The sequence below is a fragment of the Abramis brama genome (assembly GCF_963993115.1).
Source record: "Abramis brama genome assembly, chromosome: 20".
Taxonomy (NCBI): domain Eukaryota; kingdom Metazoa; phylum Chordata; class Actinopteri; order Cypriniformes; family Leuciscidae; genus Abramis; species Abramis brama.
Genome location: NC_139982.1, coordinates 15,746,485 through 15,763,867, shown reverse-complemented (window position 1 = coordinate 15,763,867; position 17,383 = coordinate 15,746,485). Strand labels below are relative to the sequence as shown.

At 37.7% G+C, this 17,383-nt stretch overlaps 1 protein-coding gene across 1 annotated transcript in view; it reads right to left on the bottom strand.

Annotated features, from left to right (window-relative positions):
* Window positions 1-7,486, bottom strand: part of ces2b (carboxylesterase 2b) — a 41,297-nt gene extending 33,811 nt beyond the window's left edge. The window contains exon 1 of the mRNA XM_084094091.1: window positions 7,304-7,486. Coding sequence (XP_083950217.1) covers window positions 7,304-7,385 — 82 coding nt within the window. The 5' untranslated portion in view covers window positions 7,386-7,486. The remainder of the gene's footprint in view (window positions 1-7,303) is intronic.
* Window positions 7,487-17,383: the final 9,897 nt, after the last annotated feature.

Below are 17,383 nucleotides of genomic sequence, written 5' to 3'. Positions count from 1 at the left end.
GTGGGTACCGCGATGATGGTACATAAAATTGTACTGTAACTGTAGCTAATCATAGCCGCGAGAGTGAGACAGCGAGATGATTGACAGGACGATAGCGGAGGAAAAAGCGCAAGATTTTGTTAGTAAAAAAATATTTATTTGTTTAATATAAGTGAGTTTGTCTTTGAAAACAACAACAAAACAGTGAAATAACAGTGTGATCATAAAACTGAGCGTTCGTTTTAAAGGGAAAATTTCCAAATATATTTTATTTATTTGTTATTTATTTGTTAGCCTATGCTGTTGTTATTCCGTCTTAATCGTTTTGTTAATTCAAGTTTAATACTATGCAGGAGTTTTTTTTATTGTAGCCTACTATTTTATTGTTGTTGTGTTTTCATTAAAAAATAACAATGAACCGCATTCGTTTGAAAGGTTAATCCATAGGTCAGGGAACGACAACTGGCGGCCCGCGGCCATGAGATAAGTTGTGTTATCTCATCCGTCTTATTCGCTTTGTTAATAACGAATAGGCTAATGTTAATTAAAATTGTTCAAAGAGTGGAGGAAGATGTTGTCAAACATTTAAAAAATCTAAAATAAGCGCTATGCTGAACGTACCCTCGTTCACTGTTCGATTTCCTTAGGCTACTTACGGAGCGGGTCAAATTGACAAATTGGTCAAATTGTTTTTTAACCATTTTTAAAACCGTTTTCTTTTTATAAACAGTATAGGCCAACTGACTTTTTTTGCATAATTTCTTTTTACGTTTTCATTTTTTCTTATACATTTTATGCTTATAACATCATAACTAAACAATTAAATGTAGCTGTATAATGAAAATACTTATTTAAATGTCAATCTTTGGGAGCTCATTTTTCCTGCTATCTATGCCAAAGTCTTGTGCCACACTAAGCAAAATTGTGGGAAAGCTCATTATTCACTCACATGGGAGTGAGAAACAAAACATAACAAAAACATACATCAAATAAATGTTTTTTATTTATTTATTGGCTCTGTAAAGCTGCCTTTGGAAATCATAAAAGGTTAAAAGCTAGGTATTTCAGATATCTTGAATATAGAAATGAGAGCTTATTTGTCTGACAAAGATTTTCATCTGTAATTTGCAATTAATTCTGAACAACGTGATTTAGCTTTTTCAAGTGTGTTTGGATAGGGTTAGATCACTTTTAGACACTTGCACTTTAGAACTGGAGTTGAAGTGCCCAAACACATGTGTCCATAGTTGCTTTTGAACAGCTGAGGGACAAATTGACCCGGGCGGGAACATCACAAATGTGTGGTGTGAAAAGGAACCAAAACGCCTGAAAAATGCTACAAAGTATAATTTTTCTCCCTTGGTCCGGAATGAACGGAACTACAGATGTGAAAGCACCCTAAACGGTTCAAATTGACCCGCAACATAACACAAGGGTTAGGGGTGCTGAGGGGGACCTCTGGCGTGGAGTCCGGAAGAAGAAAAAATATGGATGGTAAAAATCAAGTTTAAACAAACTCGTGTTGTGTTTTGGCTATATGCATACATATTACGTGTGTTTGTGGTTATATTTTACGCTGTAGGCTACAATTGACCCTTCGCTAAGCCACGCCCGAAAACCGCCACAGGCCAATCGTGGCTTAGCAACCGTAACTAGGCGCGGGAGGTCTGGCAAGCTTTCGAGCGAGGGAAACATGCCGAAGCGTTGTGCGTATGGATTGTGCAAATCTGATACCCGGTATCCTAAAAGTTTGGACGGGGTGGTGGATTTTGTTCCCTTCCCGAAACCTAAAACCCAAGGGGAGAAATGCCGGGCGTCATCTTCATTTATATAGCGTTTTTAACAATGTAGATTGTTCCAAAGCAGCTTTACATTGATAATAGGAAATTAAAAGTAAAGTGTTTTAGCTTTATAGCAGCTCTAGAATAAAGTTATTGTCCAGCTCGTGGATCAAGCAGTGTGATTAAAGGCAAGACGGAGGCTCACTGACATAACTTAACGTTACTTAAAAATATATTTCAACATTTTGTTAATCGACGGCCAAACCGTTACCCCAATCCGATCGCGACTCTCCCGTTAGTTCTAGTAAAAGTAAAAGGTAGTAGTTAGTAAAAGGAGGGAACATCACGGGGCTTGCCGGAGATCTCCAAGGAAAAGGTTGGTATGCAAACTTAATCAGTTCATAACAGTAGTCACTAATGTGACCCACGATGTGTGAGCAGTAACGTTAGCCTGGCGCGCTAAAAATATAAGCGGGACAATGGTATCATTGCAAAGTGGTCAGGCTAATGTCTTGTGTTTATTCCACAATACATATGGATAAGCTGTTTGTTTTATAAATATTAGAATATTTTCAAATTTCACTTACCCTACTGGGCATTCACAAAGCTGTTCCTCAAATTTGTGTGTTTCCCATTTAAATGGTCAGCATATGAGGCGGCTGCTGCTTGCGCTGGGACCTAACGTTATGCTTTAACTTCAATTTTGATGAAATTATTCTCTAATCGTTTGCATATTATGTCGTGGATATAGCCCTCGAATGCATACTGCAGTATTGCACTCTCATATTTTCACCTGTTTGCCAAAAATGACTAATTATCTCCTTAGGAATGTCTGAAACCAGTGCATACATACTGTAATAGACGTGCCAGGCGCAAAAGCTTGACAGGCGTAGCAACAGTAACTAAGGAGGGCGGGGCTTAGCGAAGGGTCAATTACACTGGGTCACCAACATAGCCCAGCACAGTTTTAACTCCCGCATCCGCATAGTATTAAACTTGTAGCATAAAACAACAGCATTAGGCTAACAAATAAATAAAATATATTTGGAAATTTCCCTTTAAAACGAACGCTCAGTTTTGTGATCACACTGTTATTTCACCGTTTTGTTGTTGTTTTCAAAGACAAACTCACTTTTATATTAAACAAATAAATATTTCTTTACTAACAAAATCTTGCGCTTTTTCCTCCGCTATCGTCCTGTCAATCATCTCGCTGTCTCACTCTCGCGGCTACAGTTACAGTACAATTTTATTTACCATCATCGCGGTACCAACCACCATCAGCAGTTTTGCATTACAGTATTTGCAATAATAACCACCCCTTGTCCAAAACTGAGCGTATTGTCTAAAAGAAGAGTTATGACAGCTGCGTAGGCTATATGCTACACTTGACTGAACATTGCTTGCCTAGCGCAGCACCAGACAGATTTAACTCCGCACAGCTAATAAAACCGTCTGGGTGCAGCAGATTAATATTTAATATTTCTGATATATAAATATTTCTCTGAAACGCGTTAAGTTGCACATAAGTAAGCCCAGGACCTGCCCTGAACAGTTTAATATGCGGTACGCAGAGCCATAGGACTATTAGTTTGTTGAATAAACCTAGGGAACTACCGATGACGTCAAATGCTCAGATTTTCTTGACCAATCGGCTGACGGGCGCCTCATGACCGTCCACATGTGCAAAACGAATTTTGAAGTAATTTATTAGTTTTTTGCCTAAAAAACGAAAAATCAAGCCGAAATCTCGTTTTTTCGTTTTTTGGAAAAAACGAATAAAGGCGCCGCTTCTCGTTTCTGCTCATTTCATTTCAAATAGGAAATGAAATAGACGGAAGATACCCTGATTGTCATTCTACAGAAACGTCCACTTTTGGTATGGCAAGATGTCTTAAAATTGATTTATTTTTCTAACATTTAAACTTTGACTTTATGAATAGGCTACACATAAATGACAGCTTAATGATTTTATATATTTTTTGTGCATTTATTTAAAGACTGCATAATCCGTGTATCATTCGTTCAGTCGTTTTTTTATTTAATATTGAAAGTAGAAAAATGAGAAAACAGTTCATTTTTCGATTTTTCATTTTTTCCCAAAAAACGAAAAACAAGAATTCAGCTTTAGTTTTCGTTTTTCGTTCCGAGGTAGCAAAATTAATAAACAGCTTGATATTCGATTTCTACACATGGGCGGGAATGAAACGCCCCTTTCCTCTGATTTGTCAGCCGAAGATCAAACTGTCCCGTCATCAGGGGCATGTTCAAGTTCAAAACGGTGCGCAACGTTTTGCTACGGTTTCCGGGTTGAACGTCATGTTTCCTGGAAACGGCGTGCACCGGTGTGCAACGGGGTTTGAGATACGTTTTCTCTTGTTTGGTGGGTGTGTCAGAACTGCAGTCCAATCAGCAACAACATGTATATAAAGCACGTGGTATTAAAGTGAACTCGCACAATGGGTTCAAGGAAAGTATTAAATTTACAAATGTGTTCGATGCAGCTCGGTATACGCAACAACTGAGGATATTAGAAGACATGTTTGTCGAAAGTTTTATTATAAAAAATATAGGATATCAACAAAATGATGTAGTTGTTTATTTTAGCTTCATTGCAAGTGTATTGGTATAGAAATAAACAATGGTAGTTAAGTGCTTTTCCTAAAAATGAGAAAGAAAATACAGGGTATTAAAACAGTATGAACTACAAATAAAGTCAGTATGTGAGGCTAAATAGATGTGTTTTAGTCTGAATTAGGTAAGATGTTTGCTTCCATTTCAGTTTCAGCAATCCCTTCTCTCGATTGGGATGTTCTCTTTTGTTCTGGGCGGCAAGTGCAGTTACTGTAACATCGGGCATATTTTGTAGTATTAAACACATATTTATACCGACTTCATCAGGCTCCGAAAATTCTTCACAGAGAACACAAAGAATAGCCTTCTCAGCTGCCATAGTTGCAACTCTTGCGTCATCAGAACAGTGTGTTCAACGCACCACCGTTTCTGTTTAAAAAACGTTGTGCAACGTTTTGTCGGGGCTGAACGCAGCCCAGTTCTTCCTCAGTTCTGCACTGCAGAATAAGAGTCCTCCGTTGTGCTGATTCTTAACGCTTTTATTGCAACTTTTTCATATTTTTTCCATCAACCAGACTAACGAATGGCTCGACACAACCCGTACTGGGGAATAGACTAGACAGGGCTTTCTTCTTTGTAGACCAGAGTTCTCAAGTGCCAGGGGTTTGCTATTTTCCGAACTGTAAAGTCACGTTTTTTTTTTGTTTTTTTTTTTTTTATTTATCATGAACCACGCTGTGTTTTATTCCTAAGTGACTATATAATGCATTTTACTTAAAATAATCTAAATGTTGACTTTCAAAAGTAGGCGCGTCAGAAGGCTATTCACTCTATTTTGGTTCATTTTTGGTGTGCGCCAGAAAGATGTTCAAGGAGTCTGAGACGCAGCGCATCGTGTTGTTTTCTTTATTTTTTAAAGGTCATTTGTAGTCATTTTGAATGTACACAAATAAAAATATAAATTTTACTGCTTCGAATGACAGAGTATTAAAAGACAGAATATTAAGTTATTTACCCTGCTGAGCAACAAATCCAAGTGATGGCGCTGGCGCATTGCTCGCTCACACAACATCTAGGCTATTATCAGTTCACTTCTGGCATTGCTAACTTGACATCGCAGCCTATTCATTATTAAAATAAAACACAGTCAACCAAATATATAAAAATTATTCTGCTTAATTTAATTGGTCTTTTGTACAATATAAAGGCTGTGCTGCACAGTCCTACTTGCTGTTATTCCAAACTCATTTCCCTTGCTGTGAAGATGATGATTTAGCATATACTTGTATATTGGGACTCGACTGAAGTACGAAGCCTTCTTTACATTACTAGTTAGCATCCAAATGTTACATTGCAAATATGGAAACCTTGGACCGAATGAGAGATGCGCGAAACCAATGTCCGTACAGTTTCAGTTTCAATAAAGGACATAATAGGCTATTATTATAAGTTATTAGGTTAGGCTATATTTTTATTATACGGGCTACTTATTTTTCATTCTTGTTGTTTTCTGAATACCATTCATTTAAGGATTTGACAGGCTACAGTAAGGGGAAGTATAATACGCATAGACATATGTTATTAATAGTGTTTATAATGTTAATGTTGTATTTTATTTACGGTCTTTTACACTATTTCTGAATAGGCTAATAATACAATGCGTTTGTTTCCCTCTCAACATGACCGTGCGCTGGGGCTTATTCAGATACAGCACTAGCCTAGAGTACCTTATTGCTTTTTATAAAGCACATCTTTGAGATATAAATTAATACATTTCAGAAGAGTATGTATTTTAATATCTCTGTTGTTCTCTGTTCTCCGGTTGTTAGATAGTCAGTCTGAATGACAGTTCATGTGTTTACGTTAAAATAGGCCTATTATATAGTCAATGCATTATTCTTTTCTTTGTGTATTAGTGTTAAAAATATTTAATTTACAACTAATTATATTGATTTATATCTTCATTTATTATTAAAAAAAATAAAATAATTACTGGGTGAGGCGACCATGGTAGCCGTCACAGCCGTCATTTACCCTGCATACCCAGCTGATGCAAAGCGTAGGTGAATTTATATCTACATAGAAGAAAGCCCTGTCTAGTCTATTCCCCAGTACGGGTTGTGTCGAACCATTCGTTAGTCTGGTTGTTTGATGAAAAAAAGATTAAATGTAGCCTAGTTGCAATAAACGCGTTAAGAATCTGCACAACGGAGGACTCTTATTCTGCAGTGCAGAACTGAGGAAAATCTTCGGCTGACAAATCAGAGGAAAGGGGCGTTTCATTCCCGCCCATGTGTAGAAATCGAATATTCAAGCTGTTTATTATTTTTTCTACCTCAGAACAAAAAACGAAAAATCAAGCTGAATTCTTGTTTTTCGTTTTTTTGGAAAAAATGAAAAATCGAAAAAGGAACTGTTTTCTCATTTTTATACTTTCAATATTAAATAAAAAACGACTGAACGAATGATACACGGATTCTGCATGCACCATTTTTTTGTCACTGGTTTGTCACCTTACTTTGGCAATCTTAAAGGTTTTTATGATATATTATTTCTTTTTTTCAGCACATGTAGTCAGGGTTACAGAAAAATAATAATAATGCAACAAATAAGGAGATTATGTTTTATTTGTTTTAATCAGGTTGGTCATAAGTGTGCTTGAATGATGTTAGTTCATTTGCGGAACCATGTATTGGTAAATGCAAACACTATTTTTTACAGTCTATGTGCAAACCCCGATCGACACACCTACTTCTGTAAATGCACTTTCAACGGAATATCCCATTTAGTTAACCTATTTTACTAAAGCACAGCATTGTTGCTTTACTTTTCGATGTAAAAAAACCGCGTGAAAACACGATTGCTTCGAAACTTGTGTAAGTCGTTTTTTTATCTTGACAAGAAAAGAGTTAGCGTAGCTACTGTAGTGCAAGTAAACGCACTCATTATGACACATGAATCTGACTTACCATCCTCTGCTTTCACAGTGTTTTGAAGATTCAGTGCGATCAGCATGCAGAGTGAAAGCACGACAGACTCCCTCATCGCCATGCCGTGAACGGTCAGTCTCAGTTCCGCTGCAGAATGAGCGTTCACAAGCTCTGAACGGTTACACAACTGCGGGATCTGACCATACTTTGAACTTTGTTTTGGAAACTGTGGTTGCCAGATACTTTCTAATAAAAAACAACTATTTTAAATCGAGTTGGTTGTGGTGGTCTTTTTATCTAAATGATTATTTTTTTAAGGATTAAAAGGGATTTAATGGAATAAAGAAGAGAGAAAAAATGCACACTTTTGTTTGTATATATAATATGTCTAAAATGTAAAGACTGAATGTCTGCGCCACTTTGTTTAAATAGCAAATGCATTTGCACCCATTTGTGCTGCTGGTCTTAAAAAAGAGGTGTGTTCAGGTGCAATGTTGGTTCATTCATGGGTGCATTGAGGCAACTGAAATAGACTGCACCATTGACCAACTCAAACCTTTTTTTTCTTCTTTTTTTTTTACCAACTCAAACCTGGTCTAGGGCCCTATTTTTTACAATCTAAGTGCATGGTATAAAGCGCATGGCGCAAGCGCACTTAGGGCGTATCCTAATCCACTTTTGCTAATTTAACGACAGGGAAAATGGTCGGCGTGCCCGGCGCATGGTCTAAAAGGGTTGTCCCTATTCTCTTAACCCTTGTATGGTGTTCGGGTCTGTTGGACCCGTTTTCATTTTTTATCAAAAGAAAAATGATACAATTAATTATTATTTCTAACTGAGACTTATTGGCCTTGGCTCATTTTCTGTGAGGAATATATATCAGAACACATTTTCAATGAAAACACACTGTACACCCCCCCTACACATTTATATTACACACAGGATGTTCGGGTCCACTGGACCCGGGGCTAATAAAAGTGTGGAAATTGTAGGTCCTGTGTACCTTTACTCTGTCCTCCTCCTGTCAGGGCCTGCTGTTAGTGTGTGTGTATGTTCTTGTATATGGTTTATGAGGACACAAATGTGTATAATGACATGGGTATTACAACGTAAACATGGTTTATGACGACATCTGTGTCCTCATACTAAAACATACTAAATGGTGTTTTTTGAAATTCAAAAAATGCCAAAAGTTTTCTGTGATTGGTAGGTTTAGGGGTAGGGTTAGTGTAGGGGGATAGATTATACAGTTTGTACATTAGAAAAACCATTATGTCTATGGAGAGTGACCGTACACCACATATCCAAGTGTGTGTGTGTGTGTGTGTGTGCGTGCATGTGTGTGTGTGTGTCTGTGTGTGTGTGTGTGTGTGTGTGTGTTGTGGGTGTGTGTGTTGTGGGTGTGTGTGTTGTGGGTGTGTGTATGTGTGTGCATGAGTGTGTGTGTGTGCGTGTGACAGAGAGGTTGTGTGTAAGTGTGAAAGAGTGCAAGAGTGAGTTTTGTGTTTCTACTCCTGCCATTCCCACACGAGGTTGCAATTCTTAAATGTGATCTAACAAAGGTAAAGAGAAAATATTAACCATATATGCTGTTTATATTGCTTGTAATTGGGATGAAGTAAACATCTATTGAGTATTTTAACATAACATATTCGATTGTGTTGAATTAAAAACCCCAAAATGCAGCGGGTCCACCAGACCCACGAACACTGTGTAACAAAAATATGAACACCACACAAGGGTTAATGAGTAATGGGTGTGTTTTGGGCGTAACGTAAAATAAACCAATCAGAGTCTCATCTCCCATTCCCTTTAAAAGCCAGTTGCTCTTGCGCCATGGCGGATTCTCTATTTAGCCTACATGGCGGAATTTGCGATGAATTCTCTAGCGATGAAACGGATCGTGCGCAAGGTTAAAGCGTGCAAACAGAGTTTGACTCGTCCCCCTCAATGCCTATGGTGGTTACGCCTGGTATAATGAAATCCAAATGAAACTCTTGATGAAAAAAAAATGTAGGGCGGGACTTGATTTTGCCCATCAGGAATTGATTGAGGGAGAAGTTATTTTGATTAAAGATTACAATGGCACATGCAAAAATAAAAAATAAAATAAAAAAAATAAATAAATAATAATAATACAATTATTAATTATTATGATGTGCATGGATAAATAATGTATAATAAATACAACAAAGTTAAACTTTACATTAAAAGTTACATTTCGATTTCATGGTGATTTATAAATAAATAAAACGTAAAAAAAAAAAAAAAAAAGACAGAACAGCATTAAAAGTCTTCAAAAACATGGATATATGAGGAAACCTAATTTTTAAAGTGTGATTTCGAGACAATAATGTAAATTGATAAAAATCTAACGCCATGTGTTTAGTGAATATATTTTATTGTTTAAACATACTATATTTTTTAAATCCTTATCCAGTAAATAATGGACAACTGGAAAAGTCACAGGGCCATCAAAAATTGTTATGTTCCCATAGGTAAACTAATAGACGCAACATTATTTAGTGGTGTGTTTTCTTTCAATCTGGCAACACGTTGAACTTTATCAAATAGTGGTTGTAATTCATCAAAGATTCCCTTTACCACAGTGACTATTCATAATGACGAATGATAAGGGTTTTGTCAATTAACGTTACCTTACATGGACCTGTATACGTACAGATCACACATGTGTATGTCAATGATGTCAACCTACAAACAGAACAAATGTCAGTTCTAATGTGCGTTAATGTGCTTTAAAACTTAGCAATGATTAGCTTCACTCGCCGCGGTACATGAACAAGTTTTGAAACTTTGCAGGTCTGAATTATCTAAATGTACGTAATTTACGTATCGGGCCAGTGGCGCAATGGATAACGCGTCTGACTACGGATCAGAAGATTCCAGGTTCGACTCCTGGCTGGCTCGGTTCTTTTGAACTTCGATTCTCGAGTTCGTTTAAGCCGGCTTTGAACATGATGTTGCAACAAACAGTGTGGTGAATGGATACAGGACGCACCTACAATGTATGTGAAGGTTCAAATTAATCTGGGTCACTGCAGTATGTCTTAAAAACAATCTTAACAACTCGACTGAAATTATTCCTTTTTGTTTGAATACGTTTCGTCGAATTCGCCACTGTTTTGTTAATATTCAAGAAAATAAAAACCGTCAAAGCTTTTAAGTTTAAAAAAGACAACATTTTGATTTAACAGCCAGCACCATGAGTAAAAATTAGAGTTATCCCTTGTGCGTCCTTGAGGGCATATTTGTCTTTTTTTATTTTTGTTTGAATGTAGAATTTTATTAGAATTTTAATATTTCACCCTCATTTCCTTTATAAATCTATTTTACACTAGGTACACAAAATAGTTACACATTGAGACTCATTTAAACTACAATTTGAAATCCCAGGGCCATTTAACTATAAAATGATGAGAACGTATAACGGTAAAAATGGAAAGTCTCTCTCATGTTGTTGAAGACAGTGAACCGCACTGCCCTCTCGCGGCATGTGCTTGCAAGTACATAGTTATTTACCTGAACTAATACAAAGGAAATATCTTGTGTTTTACATGATGTTAATATGTTATAATCCCGTTATCCAGGCGCCAATAGTGCATCTCATTACAGCAGGGGAGATATTTATGAAACAGAGGCATTTTACAGTCAGATATTATAGTAGACTTGCACTCTTTTAACGCGTAAATGCCATAAATGGCTTAGGTTAAAACATTGATTTAGGTCACCTTTTACCTCTTTCTTCAATGTAGTTTAGCAGTGTCAGTTTAGCAAAGGATTCAAGCAGGCCTATATGCTTTTTATTGAAGATAACTAACATGAAGCGAAACGTATTCAGTTAATGAATCATCACAAGAGTTGTAAAGACTTAATTTTATATGATATTGAATTAATGTGCAATATTTCACGTATATGCGAGCATCCATGCCAGACTCGATTAGAGCCGTCACAATGTAGGTTCGAGAATCGAAGTTCAAAAGAACCGAGCAGCCACGGGCCTATACCATGAAGCCGGTTTAGGTGGCTATAGCCAGCTATGTTTCAGTTTAGTTCCCGCCAACCCTGGGTTTTAGGGTCTATGAAAGTAGCTCGGCTTAATCGGTGTTCGTCGCCATGGTATCTTACGCTGCACGGCTAACCTGCTCCGGGGCAGGTTATGTTCTGGATTCAAGATCTCAGACTGAAGTTTGACCAATCAGCTGAGAGCAAAGAAACATATAGGTGACGTAACTTATTCACCTTTTCTTCCAAATCCTGTGACATCTAAGCGCAAATTGTTAGACGAGTACTTCGTAAAGAAAGAATTTTTAGCATGACAAAATCCCCTTGCCTTCCCTGATAGTTATTTGTATGAAAGATACAGATTTTCCGCGGAAGGAATGTCTTATCTTTGCGAACTTCTTGAGCCGCACATAAAGAATTTAACACGTCGAATTCATGCACTTACTGTACCGCAAATATTGCGTTGCGTTTTTTTTGCAAGTGGTACATTCTTGCACGGTGGGTGACGCACAGAAGCTGGGGGAAAACACGGTTTGTCGAACCATTCGCAATGGTCCTCGCTCTGCAGGAGTACATGAATAGTTTCATTAATAGTGTTCCCCGGACATTTATCGACCATGTCCATTAAAGAGGGCTTTTATAAAATTGCCGGTAAGATTGATAGGGTGACATCACATGAACACATTTTAAAAAAAGAAGAAGCAAATTTCACAAATGTAGGCTACTATACAATACATTTTAAGAATTATTTTAAATATTTTTTATTATTATTCTGTTAATCTTATGATAGGATTCCCTAGAGTCATTGCAACATGCAGTCTAGTGCTCCAATCTCCACTGCTCTAGGGGAACATGAGGCAGATTATGTTAATAGGAAGTCCTATCACAGCCTTAATGTTCAGGTAGAGATGATGTGAATATGTGAGATGATTATTTTCTGTCAGATGAATCTTTAAATTAATAGTAACATTAACAGATATAACAATGATCTACTAAACATTTCATCTGCAGACGACTTGTGGTGGTCATGAACATATGATCACAAGTTTGTATGCCAAATGGCCTGGCTCCAGTGCTTGACTCACGAATTTTCCATGAGTCTTTGTTGTGTCAGCGCTTTGAGGAAAGCAAGTTCAATTTGGTACAGTACAAAACACTGTTAATTTGAACTGAGATAGAAAAACCTACACAATAACCCCATCATGACCCTCAGACAGGGCCACAGCACCGCTTCATTGTGGCCCTCAATAAAACCAGAGTGAAGATAGAGATGACCTTTGGCATCCTAAAGGCACGTTTCAACTGTGTTCGGCGCTTCAGAGTCACCAGAGCGGCCCACCCAGCTGGTGCAGATGTAGATGCAATCACCATACAATATTACACTTAATAAAAGCACATTGAAACTGCAGATAGGTCTCAAACTGTTTTAGTGGTTTTGTGGGATGGGAGGGAGAAAGAGCAAGAGAAAGTTGCATTAATAAATATTCATACTAAAGTGTTACTTGGTTAAATAAGTTCACATACTGAGATCAGTTTTATCCAGCTGTTTGATTTCCAATTTTTTTTATTTTTTTTTGGAGCCTCCTCAGCTCACAGTCCAGCTCCTTTAGTGTGCAGTCTAGTTCAAGTCTCCTTTAGTGAACAGTCTAGTTCAAGACTCCTTTAGTGAACAGTCTAGTTCAAGTCTCCTTTAGTGTGCAGTCTAGTTCAAGTCTCCTTTAGTGTGCTATGGCGTTATTTTTTAGTCAAAAGTCATGAGCGTGTAAGACATGCTCACGAGCACATTATGTTATTTCACACGCGCAAAAATGAACCTTCAGCTGGCATGATAAAAGTACTCGCGCACAAATTCAACAACCGAGAGGTGTACAAGTAGCTGCGAGCGAGCGCCTGGCATACTCTCATAGGTTAACTCTGCTTGTACAGTGGAATCCTGCTCGCGCGCAGCGGGCTTCTGCTCGCGGAGTGCTGTTTTGCTCGCGCAGTGGATTTCTGCTCGCTCAGCTGATTTCTGCTCGCTGAGTCTACATGACTTTTGACATTTTGGGGGCGGAAACCAAGGAGGGCACTGACCCTCTTATGATTGGTCACTTTCATCATGGAAAATCTTGGGAAATCCTAACCCCGCCCACCTTCTGACGCAGCGCGCGTCACTCAGCTGCTCTGCTACTCCGGCTATCTCTGTGTATATTTTAGACAACGAAATATGTGATAAAACACCATACTAACTCTTTTCGTTTTCATTTAAAGAAAAATTAAACATGATAGCCACACAAATGTGGTTCAGGCAACGCGTATTGATTATATTCACTGCACATTGCCTATTTATAAAAAAAATATATATATATAAAACACAAACCTGCCTCTTTTCGTTTTAAATATAATATAAAAACATTAAACATTTTAATATGGTCCAGGCAATATGTGCATTTGTACTAAACAACAGATTTTGCAGTAAACAACATTACAGTTTTTAAAATTTTTACATACAATTATTACAATTTAAAATGACAAAACTCAACCCAGTCTCTTTTTGTTAAATTTCAGTTTTTATCAATATATTAGCCATTATAAAAGTATAAGTAAAAGGTATAAGAAGCTATACAAATAAAGCTATACATATTTAACTTTACCGTTGTATGGTTAGACTAGAGCGCTGACTTTGTATGTTTGACTGAATTGTTTGCTTTATTTGTATAGCTTCTTATACCTTTTACTTATCCACCTTATTCTGCTCTAAACAATGACTGCCATAACGACGACTCCGGTTGCCTACTTCCGGTTCGTAGCGCTTGACCTGTACTAGCAGCGAGAGAATGAGTTCAAGCTCCTCATGTGCAGTTGTTGGTTGTTTTAACAATTCAAAGAAGATTTCAAACTTTTTAGAAACTGAGTGTTTCGAGCATAAGATAAGAAGGAGATAATGCCCATGTCCGGTTCCGTATCAGATACATTCAATAAAGTAAACGTTTAGAGTGGTTAGCGTTAAAACTGAAGCATAAGAAAAAAAGTCGGAAAACTTTGCCCATTAATTAGATGTGCAAGGCAAGCAGGCAAGTTTTCGGGTTGTTATGGACAAGTAAAAATTACATTATTGTATATTATATGAAATACAATTATAATAAAATTCTAAGTTATGAGTATGACTACTGTATACTGTAGGCTACTGTTTTTATTTTTAAAAGGATGTGATGTTGTTGTGAGATTGTCTTTTGTCCATGTTAACATGACAGATGTGAAAAACATTTTGGCTCGTTTGACTCAGCTCACTGAAAAGAGCCGGTTCTTTTGACTCACGGCTCTTTAGAAAATAAATTCTTATCTCCTTCTTATCTTATGCTCGAAACACTCAGTTTCTAAAAAGTTTGAAATCTTCTTTGAATTGTTAAAACAACCAACAACTGCACATGAGGAGCTTGAACTAATTCTCTCGCTGCTAGTACAGGTCAAGCTACGAACCGGAAGTAGGCAACCGGAGTCGTCGTCATGGCAGCGCGCATTGTTTAGACTGAGCAGAAAAAGGTGGATACTTTTATAATGGTAATATTGATAAAAACTGAAATTTAACAAAAAGAGACTGGGTTGAGTTTTGTCATTTTAAATTGTAATAATTGTATGTAAAAATTTTAAAAACTGTAATGTTGGTTACTGCAAAATCTGTTGTTTAGTACAAATGCACATATTGCCTGGACCATATTAAAATGTTTAATGTTTTTATATTATATTTAAAACGAAAAGAGGCAGGTTTGTGTTTTATATTTTGTTTTGTTTTTATAAATAGGCAATGTGCAGTGAATATAATCAATACGCGTTGCCTGAACCACATTTGTGTGGCTATCATGTTTAAGATTTCTTTAAATCAAAACGAAAAGAGTTAGTATGGTGTTTTATCACATATTTCGTTGTCTAAAATATACACAGAGATAGCCGGAGTAGCAGAGCAGCTGAGTGACGCGCGCTGCGTCAGAAGGTGGGCGGGGTTAGGATTTCCCAAGATTTTCCATGATGAAAGTGACCAATCATAAGAGGGTCAGTGCCCTCCTTGGTTTCCGCCCCCAAAATGTCAAAAGTCATGTAGACTCGAGCGAGCAGAAATCAGCTGAGCGAGCAGAAATCCACTGCGCGAGCAAAACAGCACTCCGCGAGCAGAAGCCCGCTGCGCGCGAGCAGGATTCCACTGTACAAGCAGAGTTAACCTATGAGAGTATGCCAGGCGCTCGCTCGCAGCTACTTGTACACCTCTCGGTTGTTGAATTTGTGCGCGAGTACTTTTATCATGCCAGCTGAAGGTTCATTTTTGCGCGTGTGAAATAACATAATGTGCTCGTGAGCATGTCTTACACGCTCATGACATTTGACTAAAAAATAACGCCATAGTGTGCAGTCTAGTTCAAGTCTCCTTTAGTGAACAGTCTAGTTCAAGACTCCTTTAGTGTGCAGTCTAGTTCAAGTCTCCTTTAGTGAACAGTCTAGTTCAAGTCTCCTTTAGTGAACAGTCTAGTTCAAGTCTCCTTTAGTGTGCAGTCTAGTTCAAGTCTCCTTTTGTACAGGGCCCTGACTGAGTCTGTTTCCACCACAAACATAATTCCACCACAAACATGATCATTACAAGTTTTCTGGAGGCTCAGAAAAAGTTCCTTGACTTCCTACAAACACAGGACTGACTGACTGTAATTTATGTCAAGGGTTTTAAATCCTAACCTTGTTCACATTTCTTCTGAAGCCCATTGAGGTAGAGGCCTCAGTTTCTGGGGCAGGTTGTGAAAAATCCTACAATAAAAGAGATGTGTAAGGGTCAGTCCCTTTTTTATGCCACACATTCAAATGTTTGCCATAATAAACAGCCCAGTGCATTTGCATCAGCAACTGTCTGAGAACACACAGACAGAGTGTCTTCATTTCCTCCACCCTAATAAATAAAAATAGGCCAATGTAAAGCATAACTGTTGTAAAGCAGGTTATGTTTCTGTCTGCTGCATACTGACCTCTGTGTGGGAGACTGTGTGTATGTGTGCTGGCTTCAACAGGGACACTGTGTTTCCCTCTACTGCAGAACATACAGTCAGCCATATTTAAAACTTAAAAACGTATTAATGTATTGCACACGTACCCAGTGTTACATGCTTAGAGGAGCCAGCACCAGGGTCAGATTGTACAGCACCTGTAATCACATCCATAATCGTCCGTCCCTTATTGCCTACTCCTCCGCTATTCTGGTTTTCTGAATTTAACTCTTTATTTCTGTTTGCTGCAAACAAGTGTTTGTGATAAAATGTTCACAAAAGTAATAAAAGGTTGTGGTAAATACTCACCACTTTGAATTATATTTTTATATTTTGTCTTTATCTGCTGCCAAGAACATTTGGAGTTGGGGTTGCATCTAAAAATCAATGAATATTAATCTTTCTTAGTACATACATGCACATTTTGATATATTATAAAAATAGGCTATAGGCTATATTACACGTATAGGCTACACATACATAATTTTACATAAATATAGAACGTATTTGTTTAACTTACACATTAACAATCAGCAATCTTTCTCCAACAGTCTTCTCTTGCTTTGGCAGCAGAGACCGTATTGTTTCGAGCTTGAAATACATATTTAAATTCATCGTAATTCTGAATGATTATCTCTTGTTCCTCCGCTGAAAAATATATCGCTCTCGCTCTACTACCCGCGATTGGTTGTTCAGTGCCGACGTCACTCTTTTATGTGCACGTGCGCGTGGAGTAATCATAGCTTGAGGATCAAAGCCTGAGTTGACAGAGAAAGTTGATGAGCTGCATCATGGTACCAATAAAGCCTGATTGCATCGGTTTGGTTTTGTCAACTCAAAACTAATCCTGTAACCCCGAGTTTGTTCAGCTACCTTCATGGTACAGGCCCCCGGGAGTCGAACCTAGAATCTTCTGATCCGTTAGTCAGACGCGTTATCCATCTTCACAGCAACCTGTCAGACGGCCTTATTTCTGGTAGTGACAACCAAAAATGAGCCAATCGCTGTTTGCAGCGCTTCGAGAATTCTTCGAGGAATTGACCAATGAGAAAAATGCCGGTGATACGTCACTGGCCAATCAAGCCTATGACCG